Source organism: Carassius auratus, chromosome 50 (genome assembly GCF_003368295.1).
Source record: "Carassius auratus strain Wakin chromosome 50, ASM336829v1, whole genome shotgun sequence".
NCBI classification, from domain to species: Eukaryota; Metazoa; Chordata; class Actinopteri; order Cypriniformes; family Cyprinidae; genus Carassius; species Carassius auratus.
Window position 1 is genome coordinate 14,860,272 of NC_039292.1, and position 18,026 is coordinate 14,878,297.

General features: G+C 36.9%; 1 protein-coding gene across 1 annotated transcript; it reads right to left on the bottom strand.

The window, feature by feature from the left end:
• Positions 1 to 3,420: 3,420 nt before the first annotated feature.
• Positions 3,421 to 9,589, bottom strand: LOC113067122 (NLR family CARD domain-containing protein 3-like). The gene is made up of 6 exons (XM_026239393.1): positions 9,393 to 9,589; positions 7,372 to 9,192; positions 7,019 to 7,192; positions 5,343 to 5,516; positions 4,205 to 4,251; positions 3,421 to 4,120 (listed from the first exon to the last, which is right to left on the bottom strand). Exons 1-6 carry the CDS (start codon positions 9,548 to 9,550, stop codon positions 3,582 to 3,584), a joined length of 2,913 nt encoding a protein of 970 aa, XP_026095178.1. The 5' UTR covers positions 9,551 to 9,589; the 3' UTR covers positions 3,421 to 3,581.
• Positions 9,590 to 18,026: the final 8,437 nt, after the last annotated feature.

Consider the following 18,026-nt stretch of genomic DNA (forward strand, 5'->3'; position numbering starts at 1 on the left):
TTTTTCCTATGGGGATCTCTACACTTACTAACACCAGATAAACACGTTATTATTAAATACCAGTGAGGTGCTTTATTTCCACTTTTGGAGTATTTCCTTTATCTGTATTGAAAGGGAATGCCTTTTCAATCTGATATGTGATGGGAAAAGGAGAAAATATGTTTGGCAAAAAGGTGGATTGAACTTGGGTCAAAAGCTGTAGTTCAGCATCTTATCTCCTACACCACATTCGCTGTTGAAGAACAACTGTGTTTTTAGTTAGTTAGTGTACAGAAAATAGACTCTGCCAACAAGGTGGGCTTTTACACTTAATGTAAATAATTATTTCATTTATAAATATTACATATTATAATATACACAAGTAAGAAGAAAAACACAACAATTAAGAGGATCTTTAGCAAGTTATGTGTATTTTGGTGTCATGGAGTGTAGGGAGTGGACGGCAACCCCCTAGGCCTGAAATTCTGAAACTACAGATGTACTTAAGTACTATGGAAGTTGGTCAGAAACATCCTAAAGATCAACCAATTGCCTTTAATATAACATTTCAACTACAATATATTTTAATTTTTATTGTAAATAAAATGTAAATAAAAAGTAATTATTTTTCAAAGGGAACATAGTCACACTCTTGGACACTTGTCAGGGAGTTAAGATTCTCCAAATTGTACTGAAGTGCTTCACAATGAAATGTCTCTGTGTCGTGATGCACATTCACCTCTAGATGAAGACATTCTCAGTCTTTTGTCTGAATAAATGTATAAATGTAAATAAATGTATCAAACTCCGTCCGTATCTAGAGTCAGGAGGAGGGGTCATTAACTGATCATTTATTAAATATGATGTACATAATAATAATAATAATTTATGAACTGATCTGATTTGTTTTTAACAGCAGTTTCACAGGTTTGACAGTTGTGTTTTCCAGATCCTGTTTCAGCACATTGACTCGAGAGTTTAGCTCCAAACCTAAACTCAGCAGAAAAAGTGAATCTCAAGGACCAGAGTTGAGAAACCCTGCTTTTACCTTTCACTCCATTCATCTGAAATTACATTAACTGCTGAGTGGTTGCTTTTCTTAAAGGGATACTCCATCCCAAAATAAAAATGTATCATGGGTAAGGTACAGAGCAGCTTCTGGCAATCACACAGTATTAAGAAAAGTGACATGAGTCATGAGAAAACCACAAGTACAATACCCTCCAGACTCAATATAATAGTACATTTTTGCAGAACAATGAAATAAATTAGGAGTTTTTAGGAGTAATTTATCCCTAAATAAATTAGGAATTTGAATTAAATGCTTATAGACTTTTAAATAGAGAATCAATGAGAAAAGTGAGAGACTACATGAAAACATGAATATTCACAAAGAAAGATTTTTTTTACACTTCTCTTTTAAAGTAGAAAGTAAACAGCTAATGTTTTGTAAGACTTTGTATAAATATTATATTTAAAATATGCTTAGCATGCACAATATCTGCATTTATTTTATTATAATTACATAGTTATAATTATATTATAATTACATAATTATATAATATGATTATAAAGGTTTCCTGTCCATGAATTAAATTCAAATTCAAACATTTAAATTTCATTCTAAAAAAAAAAAAAAAAAAAAAAAAAAAAAAAGAGATTGTTCTTTCTCTTTCCAGAAGGGGGCGCTACATGTTCACCAAAGATAGAAGAGTGCTCAGGCTCTAATCCAAATCACCATAAAACGTCCAGTCTCATGCAGCCCGCATAGCAATATTTTTTCTGTCCCAGCTCTGGTCTACACAAACCATTTCTCTTGGCCCACATACCACAAAGAATGACGGCCCTGGAGTGGCCCAGATCTGGATTAAAGACAAGGGCTACACATGGTTCATAACTGGCCCGAATCTCAGCCAATTAATAGCCCATAAGTGGCCCTACACTGGGCCTTAATAGGTTTTAGCATTGGTATCTATTTTCAGCCACAAGTAAACCAGAATCCCCGATCAGCAACACCTGAGCATTAAATAGCCCAGACCTAATACAGAATATTAAAATGTGATATTATTGCATTGTATTTCTTTTACAATCTCTCCCCGTGTGATTCTAAGATTAATTGTACTGAGAATAATAATTTAATTAAGTGCAGTTTAATGCAGTTTACTGAATTACTAATTTGCTTAATTTTGAAGTGATAACTTTTCGTTCTGTTTTGACTTGCCATTTCAAAGATTAAATAAACCCAAATGAAAGTTCATTAATTAATGAAGACACTGAAGGTACATGATCTGTATTGTGTTAGACTGGACTCTGTGGGTAGAAAAGGGACAAGTTGATCATTGTAAAATACACAGTAAACACCCTGCAGATTTACAGTGAACACACTGCAGGAATAGATCATTCATCTGGAGAAACCGGTTCATTCACATTTGTCTCATATTCGAGTCTGAGAAGACAGAAGGATCTCAGTGACTCTGCAGTTCAAAATACCACACATATCAATTTGCTGAAAAAATAAAAATAAATAATAATTCTGTCAGCCCTAAAGCAGGAAGCAGCTGGTGCGTTCAGAATTCAGGAGATGAAGTGATAGTAGTTAGTTATATAGTAGATATTTTATTGAGTCATCTTAGTTGCATCTCTTTTCGTGTTCAGTTAAACATTGTCTGATTAAAATAAATGCAACAAGTGTTATTATACCCAACATACAGTTAGGATTACAGTAAGAGAAAAATAACACTAATGATTGAAATGACTGCAGTGCATATATGTTATATACATGTAGGAAGTAATGTGGAAGAGATAAAGAAATAACTTGAATGATGTACAACAAAAATGTGTATTTGCTCTCTTAAATATGCTCTCTTATTAATCATAAATATTACTTCTGTTTCTAATTTCTGTAGTTATGTCTATAATTCAAATTTAACCATACCACAAAACCTGTCCTTAACCTCACCCGTATCGCACATCAATAGCAGAAACTGTTTTGCAATACAACATCAACACAGTAAGGTTTTTTTATTTTTTTAACATAAGTAGTAATCTAAAGTCATTTAATATAAAGTGGGACTGAATATACAGTACATAGTAATTTTACACATGTTTAAGAATATTTGAAAGTACAATATTCATGTACTATTTCAGTTAGGGTATACTCACACTAGGCACGGTTGCCATGAACTGGACCCGAGTACGTTTGTTTTTATGCGTTTTGCACTTCTGCCGTAGACCAAAGCGACCCTTTCCCTGCCATGTTGGTTTTGGAGCGTTGCAAAACCGTGACGCAACGTGTCCTTCTCCGTGCTCCGGCACGGTTAGCGCTCACACTGCATGCGAACCGCGCCCGAGTCCAACTGAACCGTGCCCTGGCCCACCTCTTTCAAGCTGGCCAGGGCCGGCTAATCGAGCCGCGCCCGGGCACGATTCGGAGCACTCACACTAGTCAAACGAACCGCGCTTTGGTGGTCAAACGCACTCGGGCACAGTTCAAACTGGCTAGTGTGAGTACACCCTTAGATTAATACATTATATACCTCATACAATGAATCTTTTCATAAAGGGACATGTGACCATGATTAGGAAATAAGTAGAAGAAGAAGTCAGTTGTTTGTCTGTTGTGTAATTTTACAAAGTGAGAGTGAGCAATCAAAAACCTTAAATCCAGCATAGACGGGTTCAGTGAATGTGGTGCTGAATGTGTGTAAGTGTGTGAGTGTGTGTTTGTCACAGACACTGTAGAAGGACAGAATGCCGGCCGGCCAGTCCAGATACACTCCTACTCTTTTATAGAAGGCTGAAGGAGCAGGAATGTTTTTGTTCCGATTGTTGTGCCAGAAAACAAATCCATCACTAATACAGAAGAGACACCAGGACTTGTTATTGTATCCAAACTTACCTACAGTCCCTTCTCTGCTGATTGTTTTGTAGGCCACTGATACACGAGCCCAGCCAGTCCGCTCAACCTCCCAGTAATGACGTCCAGTCAGACTCTCTCGACACAGAACCTGAGGAATATCTTTAAATCTCTCTGGATGATCAGGATACGGCTGCGGCTGTTCCACATATTTCACCTCTCCGTTCTCAGACAGAATGAGTTGAGTGTTTGCTGTGTTTGGATCCAGTGTGAGATCACAGAAATCTGAACACAAGAAGAGAGGAAAAACAGTTGTACATTTTTGTTTGTTGTCACTAAATCTTAAAGAGTGTCAGAGAAAGAACCTACATTTCTGTAGACCTGGTCGGATCCTGAAAGGCTCTCCATGGTCCAAACTACAATGAGACACACACACACACACACACACACACACACACACACACACACACACACACGCATAAACGCACACACACACACACACACACGTTTATCTTCATTTTTTTTCTTAACTCATTAAAGCTGCGGTAGGGAACTTTTGACGCTCTAGCGGTTAATAAACAGAACTGCTTGCGTCTTGCGGAAGAACATTGTAGCCGGAACTACTTCTCTCTGTTTATGTCTATGAAGAATCACAAAGGTACTGGGTTACTCCGCCGCGGTACCCCCGAAGCAATCTAAAATAGTCCGAATATAAACACTTATTATAGGTGCACCCTAGTGATTCAGGACAAGCCAAAAACACTTTTTGGAAAATGGATTCATGGTGTACTCGCTTATTATGTTCATTTTTCTACATTTTGAACACAAACAAAGTTACGGACCGCAGCTCTGATTGGTTGTTTCTTACTTGGAGCGCATGACTTTCTACAAATGGCAATAGGACCACAGAGTTCTGGCATGAAACTCTGATTGTGGAGTCTAATAGGTCTAATTCAATCTGACGTAATGACATCATCACATGGCACAGCTGATTGGTACATTCCTGAATCGGTAGCCAATGAGCTCGCAGCTCAGCATTTAAATATATGACTAGAGTTTGCTGTAAGAAGTGCAGCTTGCTTCAGAAACCCTCCACCTTTCACAGCTCCACATGTATACGTCTGTTACGAGGTGATTCATGTATACTGTGAGGTTGTTTCATGTATGTTATATTTGCAGGACAGTATTTCTTTCATGCTCAAAGCAGTATGTTGTGGATGTATTGGCATGGCAGTAGCAAGTCTCTATACTGTATCTAACGCAGCACTAGCAGCAACAGCGTAGCAGAACTATTCCACCAAGACCAAATACATTGATATTGTCATGTACATTACCATCCCTCTGAGAGCTGTCATGACAGAACTACATTTCTGAGATAACATAGGGATCTAAGGTAGTACATGCAGAGATGAGAAGTATCAGAAAAATAAGTTATTATTTTGATTTCGAAGCAATATTTTGTTTTGTGCTGAAGACATCAATATTTCTTAAATTGTATCCAACATACTTGAGTATTTTTAGTGAGCAGTTTGGATCCTTTAGTTTGTCAGAAAGCAGCTGGACTCCTGCTTGTCCTGGGTGATTGTAGCTCAGATCCAGCTCTCTCAGGTGTGAGGGGTTTGAACTCAGAGCTGAAGACAGATAATGACAGCCTTCCTCTGTCACCATACAGCCAGACAACCTACAGATAGACACAACAGTGAAGATTACATCATCTGTGAAGCCCTCAACTCTCGAACACTTGAGCAATCATTGTTGATCTCAGTTTAAAATCAATTATGCATGTCCTTACTGGCGTCCTCATTACATCAAGGTACTGTTTATGCATTAATACACTGAAAGTGACACCAGAGATCACGAAATGATAATCAGTCATGATCATTCATCACACAGACAGATACAGGACATTCACTCTAAAGTGAGTTTAAGACAGGAGTAAAATGCAACACAACATCTCGCAACAGGCTCTTTTAAAATAACTATTTTTTACTTGATACAGCACATTAAAAACACAACGCTGAGTGCTGAACTTTGGTCATGCTAAGGAAAATAGTTTGTTCACTTATTATTATATTGGTGTAATCTGCAGACATTGCAAAAAGTTGGGCTTTCTGAGGTGTTGAGTCAGACATCAAGTTTTCAGGTAAACCCCTCATACTGGCCTTCCTACTGGATTTCATAGATTTAACTCAGCAGAAAGAGGGAAAGATATTTATTTTAATGCACCACACCCTTCTTTTAATGCACCACCTCAGCTTAGGCATGCATACAATAGTAACTGTACTGTGAATGAGAAGGAGGGAAAAAACTGACACAGAAGCTAGGAGAGGAGTGGTAAGTTTTAGATATCTGTCACTATTTCATTACTACTATTACTATTGTAATTTTATCATTATTATAATTATTATTACTGTCATGATTGATATTACTGTTGCCGTCATCACAAAATATTATCATAATCGCCATCTTTAGCATAACTATTGTTATTACTACCATTTTATTATTAATATTATTATTATTATTCTTGATGTTGCTATTAATGTTATTATATTATTATTGATATTACTACTGCTGTCAATAAAAAAAAGTATTATATCATCACCATATTTAATATTACTGTTGTTACTATTATAATTAATATAAAAATATTATTATTAGTAGTATTGATATAACTATTTCCGTCAACACAAAATATTATCATCACCATCTTTAGTATTAGTATCACTAATGTTATTCATATTTTTATCAATATTATCTATTATTATTATTTATTATTTATTTGACTATTTCCATCTACACAACTATTCAGCACCATCTTTAGTATCACTATTGTTATTATTATTACTGTTGCCACAATCACAAAATATAATAATAATAATAATAATTATTATTATTATTATACATGTTATTACTATTTAAATACTTTTTACTATTACTTATATTACTCATTTGTCATTTCTGCTAATTTTTCATTGCTGTTACAATCATTGTTGTTTTATTGATGTTTTTGTGTTTTGTTGTGTTTTGTGTTCACCCTATATTGTATGTTTTTGCACTCCTAATAAAAATAAAAAAAGAAAGAGGGGAAGAGTAGTTGGCAATAACTGATAGTAATGACATATCTGTTGCCTTGACAACATAGAGAAACCTGAGAAATTATAAATGTATAATGTTCCAAAATACCTTAATATCTCCAGCTGACAGTTTTGACTCTTCAGCCCATCAGAGAGTAGCTTCACTCCTGAATCCTGCAGGTCATTGTTACTCAGGTCTAGCTCTCTCAGGACAGAGTTTGAGGATTGTAAAGCTGATGACACAATTTCATAGGACTGACCAGTGAGATTACAGCCAGCAAGACTGAAACAGAACAGAACACAAACTAATTAAATAATTACTCTTATTCTACAATTATCATTTAAATTATATCTGTTTAATTCTTGTAAAAAAAATCTGTACATTGTAAAATAAGTAAAACAGAAACAGTGCAATTCCATTCAGAAGAAACTTTTTATTGTGACACATGATTAAACACTCACAGAGCTTTTCTGCAGTTGATCACAGCTGGTATCAGTCTTCTTCTGCCCTCATCTGATGTGTTGTATTTCTTGAGATCCAGCTCATCTAGCACCTCCTCTGATATCTGAAGCATGTAGGCGATTGCTGAGCAGTGAGATGGAGAGAGTTTTTTTTCTTTGTGTTTCTCTGATTTCACAAACTCCTGAATTTCTCTGGACAGAGATTGATCTTTGACTTCCAGCAGACAGAGGAACAGATTGATATATCTTTCAGTTAAGAGTCCTTGTTCATATTTGATCTTTTCTTTAATATACTGTGTGGTTCTCCTGATGCTCTCTGAGCTGTTCTCTGTGTTTGTCAGTAGATCCTGTAAGAGTCTCTGATTGGACTCCATTGAGATGCCCAGCAGGAACCGCAGGAACAGATCCAGATGCCCATTTTTACTTTCTAAGGCTTTATCTATTGCACCTTTATGCAAATTGTGCATTGAATCAAAGGTCTTAAGGGCTTCCATGTTGCTGCTTAAATAACAGTAAAACACATAGAAAGCAGCGAGAAACTCCTGAACACTCAGATGAATGAAGCAGTAGACTTTTCTCTGATGAATCACTGATTCTTCCTTAAAGATCTCAGTACAAATACCACAATACGCATCAGGGATGTCTAAGTCGCTCTCTCTCAGGTCCTCCTCATAGAACATCACATTGCCCTTCATCAGCTGCTTGAAAGCCACTTCAGCAAGTTTCACAATCACTTCTCTTTTGGTCTTTAGGAGTTTCTGTGGATCTCTCTCTTCATACTTACTCATTTGAATCAGCAGAAAGTGGATGTACATTTCAGTAAAAGTTTGAGGGATTTCTGCTCTCAGATCTTCTTCCAGGAGCTTCTCAATCACAGTGGATGAGATCCAGCAGAAGACGGGGATGTGGCACATGATGTGGAGGCTTCTTGCTCTTCTGATGTGTGAGATGATTCTGCTGGTTTGATGCTTATCACTGATTCTTTTCCTGAAATATTCCTCTTTCTGAGGGTCATTGAAACCTTGAATTTCTGTCACACGGTTGATGCATTTGGAGGGGATCTGATTGGATGCTGCTGGTCTAGAGGTGATCCAGATGAGAGCAGAGGGAAGCAGATTTCCTCTGATGAGGTTTGACATCAACACACCCACTGATGAAGACTTATTCACATCACAAACGTTCTCATCATCTGAAAACAGTGACATTCTGCTTTCATCCAGACCATCTAGAATAAACACAACTTTACACTCCTCATAAATCTTTGAGTCCAGATCTTGAAGCTCAGGATGGAAGTCCAGCAGAAGTCTGTGAAGACTGTACTGACGATCTTGAATCAAGTTCAGCTCTCGAAATGGAAACACAAACATGAAATCCACATCCTGATTGGCTTCTCCCTCTGCCCAGTCTAGAATGAACTTCTGCACAGAGACTGTTTTTCCAATTCCAGCGATGCCTTTAGTAAGAACAGTCTTGATTTTGTCTTTCTCCTCATATCCTGGTTTAGATAAGGCTTTGAAGATGTCATTACAGTTTATTGGATTTTGTTGTGAGTGTTGTGTTCTGGATGATTTCTCCATCTGTAAAACCTCATGTTCTTCATTCACTCCTTCTCTCTCTCCTTCTATGATGTAGAGCTGTGTGAAGATCCTGTTCAAGAGGGTTTCATTCTCTTGTAGTTTGTTTCCCTCAAATAAGCAGCCAAACTTGTTTTTCATGCTGGTTTTGTGCTGGTCTTTGACTCTCTGCAGGACTGCTTCAGTTCTTTTCTGCTTGATGTGGGTCTGATCGTAGGATGCAATTGTGTCATCTATCTCCTCAATGCTGGAATTAAAATAAAGAATAGCAAAAATGGCAATAACAGTAATTACAATGTTTGTTTAACATTTTAAGAAACATAACAATATGGATTGTATACTGTATGTTGTATATTTTGGAGAACATTTGGTATTCATTGGGTTTCTTAAAACATTATTTAATCAAGGTAAATTACAGTAAATCAGCAACTAAATATTTATACTAACAGTGGGGCAGAAGTCACTGTTCCATCACTGAATTGAATGGGAAAATGCATGGATCTTGTGCTATTCACAGAGACACCGCTGGGTTCTGGAGATTTTGATCTTTTCTTCCTGTTGTTTCTGACAAAAGATAAACAAGTTTGTATATTATACACACACATATACACAGTATTATTGTATATTAAGATACTGTATAATACACATTTCTACTATTTGATATGTAACAGACAAATATTTTCTTAATATATAACTTTTCCATTTTATTAAACATTCAGGCAGTTATTAAAAGCTGAATTATTTTTGTAATTAGTTATTAAATATATTTACAGTACATACATTTAGTAGAAAACAAGAATAAGCAATTTTGTGTATTATACATGGTACATTTGTTATGTGCAAACTACATTACCAACAAAATTTAATTTAAATTGGGCTTTTTATTTAGTATATACAAACTTCTGGTTTAAGCCCTGCCAACATTTGGTTTTGTCTCAATTCAGATAGAAATACAAATAACTATCAATCAACAGATTACAGTTTATCACTTCTCAGAAATTCCACAACCCAATAAATACAGACTGAACATGACAGACGCCGGCATTGGTAACACACTGATCTGACAAAATCCAACAAATAGCGTCAGTGCTGGTCAACATCTGTTAATGTAGTGTGAAAAAGCCAATAAAAATCAAACTCACATAGTTTAGTGAGTGAGAGTTGTGCTCTACTTTTTGAACTTCAGAGATATAAGTCACTCTGATAAAATGTTACAAAACTGCTAAAGTCATACCTGGAGTCACTGGAGGTCTCTGTTTCATCACTGATGTCAGGGGGCAGAATGTTTATGGAATTATTAGACAAAGATGTACTGCTTGATCTGGGAGAAGGAGATCTCATTTCAGACATAGTGTCTTCATTGTCTCTTTCCTCATGGAAGCTCATGTTTGAAGCACTGCCTTCCTGCTCCCGTGTCTCAAAAGTATGACTGCAGATCTTTGTGGAAACACAACAATGGAAAAGAAAGTTAAAAACAAGTTAAATAGACATATAAAAATAATTATATACAGTTTAGCAGCTTTGCATGTTCATCCTTTAAGTGAAGTCTGGTGTATATTGATTTTGTTCTGCACAATGACAAATGTTTTGAGCTTTTACTCAAATCAACTCACTCCATTCAGTTCTGTTCTGAGACTGCACACAGACAAAGCTTACTAAAACCCCTAACTACTGGTGAACTTAAACTCAAAACTAACTCAAGATCAGCATGAGCTAGGAACTTTACCATACAGCATTTACAGTGTGAATCCAAAGAGAATATTAATTCATATTAGTACAAATAGATTTTTAATAATTTAGTAGATATATGTGGCATATTGCAATAGTATAATGAAAATGGTGCTGAGCTGTAAGATATATTTTTTCAGTAAATTTCAAACATATTAAGTTTTATTGTACCTTGTTTATATATAAGGTTCATAATCATTTCTCACTATTGAGTTAGATATAAATTTTGATAAAGTGAAAAATTCTTCACTGATATTGTTTCCAGTCTTTTTACTGTATAGTAAATTAGTACAATTGTTCTGACAGTGAAATAACTTCAGACTCGCAACAACTTACAGTTACAATCACCTTTACTAAGTAATTTTTGTTTAATTATCTACATGATTATTACATAAGAATATGTTCAGCACTTACCACAATCAGCTGCCACTTAAGAGTCCAGGTATAGATTGAAACCTCAGAATGTTCTCCCTTCTTTTACTTTCATTTACTCAGCTGGTCAAGGTGACTCTTGGTTTTGTCTTGTCTTCGTCTGCCTCTAGTGGTGCAGAGCATCATCACAACCTCAGCACGGTCTCAAAGCAGTTGATGTTTTTAAGTGAAATCAAACAATGAAAATTAGACTCATTACAGTCAAGACAAGTCACCTTTATTTATACAGCACTTTATACAAAACTGACTGTGTCAAAGCAACTGAACAACATTATTTAGGAAAATAAGACATTTTCGTTCATATTAAGGCTTTTGAATTGGTGCACACTTTGTAAAGCTGTTAAGATTTCTTCTAAACTTTAGAGGAGACTATGAGAGTATTAGAGTTTTTGTCTCAGCAGGAAAATGTGAGAAGCAACAGACTAAACCAAAAGTTTACATTTGGTGTTCATGTAAACTCATTTTATACTAGAAGAAATATTTGAGATGTCAACGATATCCCATTTTCAGTTCCTCTTTCTTCTGGGAGAGCAGCTGTGCTTTAGGCTGGTTTCAAAGACTGAAACACACAGTATGAGTGAAAATTAAACTTAAATTAAACAGTCAAATAACTTTGTTGCTGTTGTTGTCAGTCTCCACATGACCAGGTCTATTCCCCCCCCCCCCCTATACAGAAATATCAAGATGTATTTTTATATTATCTAACTTTATAGATGTTGAATTAATTCTGTATGTTCTATTATCGGAGCAGATATTTTGAAGAATGTTGGGTTTCTATCAAAAAGAACGAAGAGACCTCTTTGACCTGGAAAGTGTCTTCAGATGGACTAATATTCATACTACTTCTCCTTATGATCAGATGTTAACTTACAGCATTTACATAATTCATTTTATTTTTACATTAAAAGGAAGAGTTCACATAAAATTTTTATTCATCATTTAATAAGAAGATCATTTAATTAGGTAGCAGGTCAAGCTGTTATAAATCCTGTCCAGTTTTACATGCCAACCCTAAAACATACAGAACCACCTAATATTGCTACAGGTCTGACTGTATCATATAATAACTGCTGTTAATAATGTTCATCATCTGGTGGACTACGTCTTGTATTAATTTTTCTGAAAATTTCTGTGATATGCACATAAACTAAACATTTTAAATCACTTGAATAATAACATAAAACACATATAGCACATTTGTTCAACGCACTGTTGAGAACTGGATCTTGTAGCCTAGACATTTTCTTTTTAAATCAGAATCAGAATCAGAATTAGCTTTATTGCCAGGTATGTTTACACATACGAGGAATTTGTTTTCGTGACATAAGCTCCACAGTACAACAGAATGACGGCGACAGAACATAAAACACATAATAAAAGAATAAAAAAATACAAATAAGTCGATAGTGAATGACAATATACAAATTGACAATTGTAGGCAGGTATATTACAAAATGCAGTTATGTATGTACATATATATTACGTGCAAAATTTAAGTGTATACTAAGTATGTGTGTTAGATAAATAAAGTGTGTGTGTATATAAATATAAAGTGTAGTGTGTTCGCCGTTATTATCAGCTGTTCATAAGATGGATTGCCTGAGGGAAGAAACTGGTCCTGTGTCTGGTCGTTCTAGTGCTCAGTGCTCTGTAGCGTCGACCAGATGGCAACAGTTCAAAGAGGGAGTGTGCTGGATGTGAGGGGTCCAAGGTGATTTTGACAGCCCTTTTTCTCACTCTGGACAAGTACAGTTCTTGAATAGATGGGAGAGTTGAACCGATGATTCCCTCAGCAGTCCGGACTACTCTCTGTAGTCTTCTGAGGTCATATTTAGAAGCTGAGCTGAACCAGACAGTTACTGAAGTGCAGAGGATGGATTCAATGATGGTGGAGTAGAACTGTTTCAGCAGATCCTATGCAGGTTAAACTTCCTCAGCTGGCGAAGGAAGTTCAACCTTTGCTGGGCCTTTTTCACAATGGAGTCAATGTGAATGTCCCACTTCAGGTCCTGAGAGATGGTGGTTCCCAGGAACCTGAATGACTCCACTGCAGTCACTGTGCTGTTCATGATGGTGAGTGGGGGGAGTGCAGGGGGGTTTCTCCTGAAGTCCACCATTATCTCCACTGTTTTGAGGGTGTTAAGCTCCAGGTTGTTGAGATAATGTGAAAATTATGTGAAAATCATCTTGTTTACTCACTCACAGAAAACAGTAGATTGATTTAAATTTTCTAAGATACTTTTGGTTTATAAAGTGCATATGTCATTAGGTGTGATTGCCAAGAATATTAGTGTGATTTACACCCGAGAAGACAAAAGCCCACATAATGAGCTGCATAATGAGCCTTTCAGTCAGGTGTATAACTGAGATTTTGAAGAGATGTGTGTGTGTGTGTGTGTGTGTGTGTGTGTGTGTGTGTGTGTGTGTGTGTGCCTCGTTTGGTCTAAGCTGTGTTCCAGGTTCCTGAGTGGGCTGTTTATTTGCACTGGCTCGCTTTGTAAAAGGTTATCCTTTATATCTAAAATACAAAAGTAAGCATACTGTTTACACAAATAAACTGCATTATTAACATTATTGCGTTCGTCACTAATAATAGGAAAAAAATTACGCAATTACCACAAAGCAAATTTATTATCTATGGTATTTACCTCAGATGATTTCAAACACCAGTGATGGGGTATAACACATTCAAAATATTTACACCCGAGTAGATATTCATGAAGAGAAGCTTAATTCCATTCTTAAAAACACAAGCATGCTTTGTATGTGGGTCTATACTATATATAGTTATAAACATATATGGATACATTCGTGAACATAGAATAGCGAAGTTCACAGTAAAGTTTTTTTAATGATTTTAATCATTCTTACTGACATTTTAAGTTAGCAATATTATAACTAGAGGTGGGCATAGATAATTTTTTTTTAATCAAGATTAAAATGGCTCATTCGAATTCTGCCGACGGCATTCAGAATATGTGTGTTACCCAAATAAAATTGACAAACAGTAAGTCTTTGAGAAGGGGTTTATCAAGCTAGGTGGTGCATTAGAAAAGGGTCTCATCTCCTGTTTCCAAAATGCATCACAAAGTGCTTGAAAAAGCTGTAAACTAATTCCACATTGCACGAAGTGCAAACAACCATACGCCTGTTTCACACATACTCTGTCTGCAGTGCGTATGCGTTGCATATATTTTAACAGATTCCAGTTGCGTTCCACGAGCGTTGCGTCTGCAGCAGTGCAGTGATCGTTTGCGTTTACGCAGCGGACTGCAAACCTTTAACATTTCTCACATTATTACAGTTTTGCTATATATATAAATATATATCTGGTGTCTGAATAATTTTTGGTTTGACTGTTAAAACCAAGTAATTCAGTCAAGAGCAGTGAGTGATTTTTTTTCAGTTTCTTGGATTAACATTACAGCAGCCAGTAGCTAAATTAGGCGCTGTCACTTTAAGAGACGATGAACACATCCAATATAATACACATCCCATTTTTTTCCTCAACTGTTTACTTTCACTTAAGAAATAACTGACAGTTTTTGGAGCATGATTTACAAGGTGGATATTTTTACATATTTTGTATTATTTTTTGTCGGCACAAGAGCAAAAATAAGCAAATTCGATGTTCAAGAGACGCCTTTCTCTGCGAGCCCTGAACACCAGATCACCGCGAGTACTGAATTGGGCTCTTTCACATCTTTTTGTTTGTTCAAACTGCGGTTTGTATTTGTTCGTTCAGGTGCAGGAGGGACTTTGAGGAGAACTTCGCAGAACAGAGCTCGGTTCAGTGTCACTGTCCGTGATATGCGGCTCTCTCTCTCTCTCCTCACCGAACACAGCGCGCGAGTAACTGTGTTTGGATGCTTTAATGTTTAAATTGACAAGCGCTAAGGCTTAAAACACGTGAGAAAGATGAGCTTTAGTGACGATGCGCAGCAGTGGCCTGTCAACTGTCCTGAGCATCTTTTTAAGCTGGCCTCAGCCAGTCGGTTATATAATATATCAAGGTGAAAGTCATCATAGCTTGCTTAGTATTAATGCTTAGTATTATTGCTTAGTATTACCCAGCTCCCAACCCAACTTTGAGAATAGATTAACGGCGATATATTTTTATCGCCCAATAAGAGTCTCATGTTAACGCAGCACGTTAACGCCAAAAACTAATTATAACTCATATTACTTTTATATCATATTGTTGTCTGTTATAGAACATACAAAAATAAAAAATAAAAACCTTCCTGGCATCGTGAAACATTGATATGATGTAAATGAAACTTTATAATGATTCACTTAATTATACATTTAGTCAGGATTTATAGTTTTGGAAAAGTCTAACTTGTAAAATGTGTTCAAGTTAAATGAAAACTAGTACAAATAGATTCATAATAGTAATAATAAAAAAAATTGTTTATGATCTCTGCTGGATCACTTCTTCTTTTTCAGGTGATCTAAGTCTTATTCCTCTCATCTGTCTTATTGAGGTGAATTATGTCTTATTCCTCTCAGCAATAAGCGAACAGTAACATTTAAAAAATGTGAAGTACAGTCTCATTGCTTTGTAACACTGAGGGGCTTCCTGGTCGCTTGGATATCCCTTCTTGCTGACACATCCAGGGGGAAGTGAAGGTGGCAGTTGCAGGAATCTTCTTGTATATTCTGCCTCAGGTGATGCTCCCCTCGCCAGAGGTTTGTAAAATTTGAGCTTGCCTCTCCTGTGTGGTTCAACACCTTTGCAATGCTTAGGAAACTTTAAGTACAGACACTAATCTCTGTGTACTTTCTAAAATCCAAGTAAGTGGTAAGTGTGCACGCAAGACTCTGCACACTTTCTTAAATCCTGTACAGTAAGGGTTACGCGCTCTTCCTTGTTCCCTTTCTTTGAGATGATTAGACTTTGGTTCCTGGGCTCCACTCAGCCAGTGTGTCTTTATTTATACACTTCAAGCATTGCTTCCCTCAACATGAGGGGCTATTTGGGCAATTCTAGTGGTAGTTTAGTAGCCCTCCCCTTTACTATGAAGGGTCACCTATGAGTGCGCAACTCTTTTCCTGAATTCGGAGTTCTCCTCTCATATGAGATTGAGTTCTCTGTTTTTCCCCAAAGCCCCTTTCACACTGCACGTCGGACCCGCAATATTTCCGGAACATTGCCGGGTCGCCTTCTGTGTGAGAGCAACCACGTCCCGGGATTGATTACCGAATTGAACCCGGGTCGGGGACCTAGTAATATTGCGGGGTTCAACCTGGGACGAGCGCTGTGTGAACAAAAGCCAGATCTAATTCCGTGTCGAAGTGATGAAGCGTGTTATTGCGTGACTCTTTTACCGGCTGTTTTGAAGGAAGATCAACGTTCGCGATGAAAACATATGTGCAAACTGTAATGAAGCAGAGATCACTTTCCGCGCTGACGCAGAGATCGTTTGCCTGCTTCAGTGAAAGTATAACGTGCCTAGCGTTGTCGACTCGTACATTACACGTCACGCGCTGATGTCACGTGTCGTTACGGGATCTTCAAGGGTTGTGTGTGAAAGCACGCACATATCATCACTGGCAGTGTGAAAGTGCAAAATCTAGTGACCTGGGAATAATTGCAGGAACACTTTACCCCTGTATTTACGGGAATGGCAATGTGAAATGGAGTCAAAAGTGCTCAAGCATTATTACTATTGATCGAGTTGATGACTCTCAAAATATTGTTTTGAGGTGCACCATTCCATCTATGAGTTGCTCTATCAGAGTGCCACGAGAGCCCCTCATTAGAACAGTATTTAAAATCCATGCTATGGTAATTGTGCACGAGAAGTCTTTGCACAGTTTCTGAAATCCACACTGTGGTAAGTTCGCACACTAGTGCTCTGCATTCTTTCTAAAATCATATATGTTGAGGGCTTTGCGCGTTTGCTTCTTGCCTTTCTTCAGTTGGTAAAAGCCCCTTCTACTTGGGCACCACCTTTGTATCCTCGGATACCTTTCTAAACAGGGTGTTGCTACGAGAGATCTGTTGAGAGATGACAGCTCCTTCAGAAAGCTTATGCAAGTGCAAGTGTTAGCCCCTGTGTGACAGGCAAGACTTAGTATAAAATGCGAGGCTCTTTGCCGTATCCCTTTAAAGGAATCTTTCCTGATTCTAAGCCTTGAGCTCTACCCCAGGCCGAGGCCCTAACAGGTAACTTGTGTATGTAGCCTAGGCCTTTGGTTCAAGTCCCAACTAAAGTAACATTCCTGCTCCTGTTCAGTTCTCACCTGTCCTATTATTTCCTGTCTCCACTTCTATTGTTCTGACTATTAAAAGTGAAAACCCCCATTGCAATAGAAAAATAAACCTCTGAGTTGTAAAACGTTTTATAATTGAGTCTAGCAAGAGATTAGAGAGATCTCTCTTGTTTCTCACACGTTTCTCTCCCATTGTATTTTTGGATTCCTTTCTCTCAGAACGTTCTCATGTCTCAGTTGTGTCTACTTTTATTTCTCCTAAGGATTTTTAGGAGAAACATCTGAGACACTGTGGAGGCTAAAATGAGAAATACATGAGAATCACAACTAATTCTCCTGAGGATAGAAAGAGAAACCACTGAGCAATAAAATATTCCTATAATGGAGTCTGGATAGAGATTACAGAAATACAACAAAGAGATATTCTATGTTTCCTCCACCACATTCTCAGTTTTGACCTTTTGTTTTCTCAAATATTTCTCATGTCTCAATTAAGGAATTTTAGGAGAAACATCTGAAATGCTGTTGATACTAAAATGAGAGTTATTTGAGGATCTCATCTGAGTCTCGTGTTCTTAGGAAAAGCAACCACTGAGCAACACATTTTTCCTACGGGGATCCCTACACCTACTAACACCAGATAAACACTTTATTATTAAATACCAGTGAGGTGCTTTATTTCCACGTTTGGAGTATTTCCTT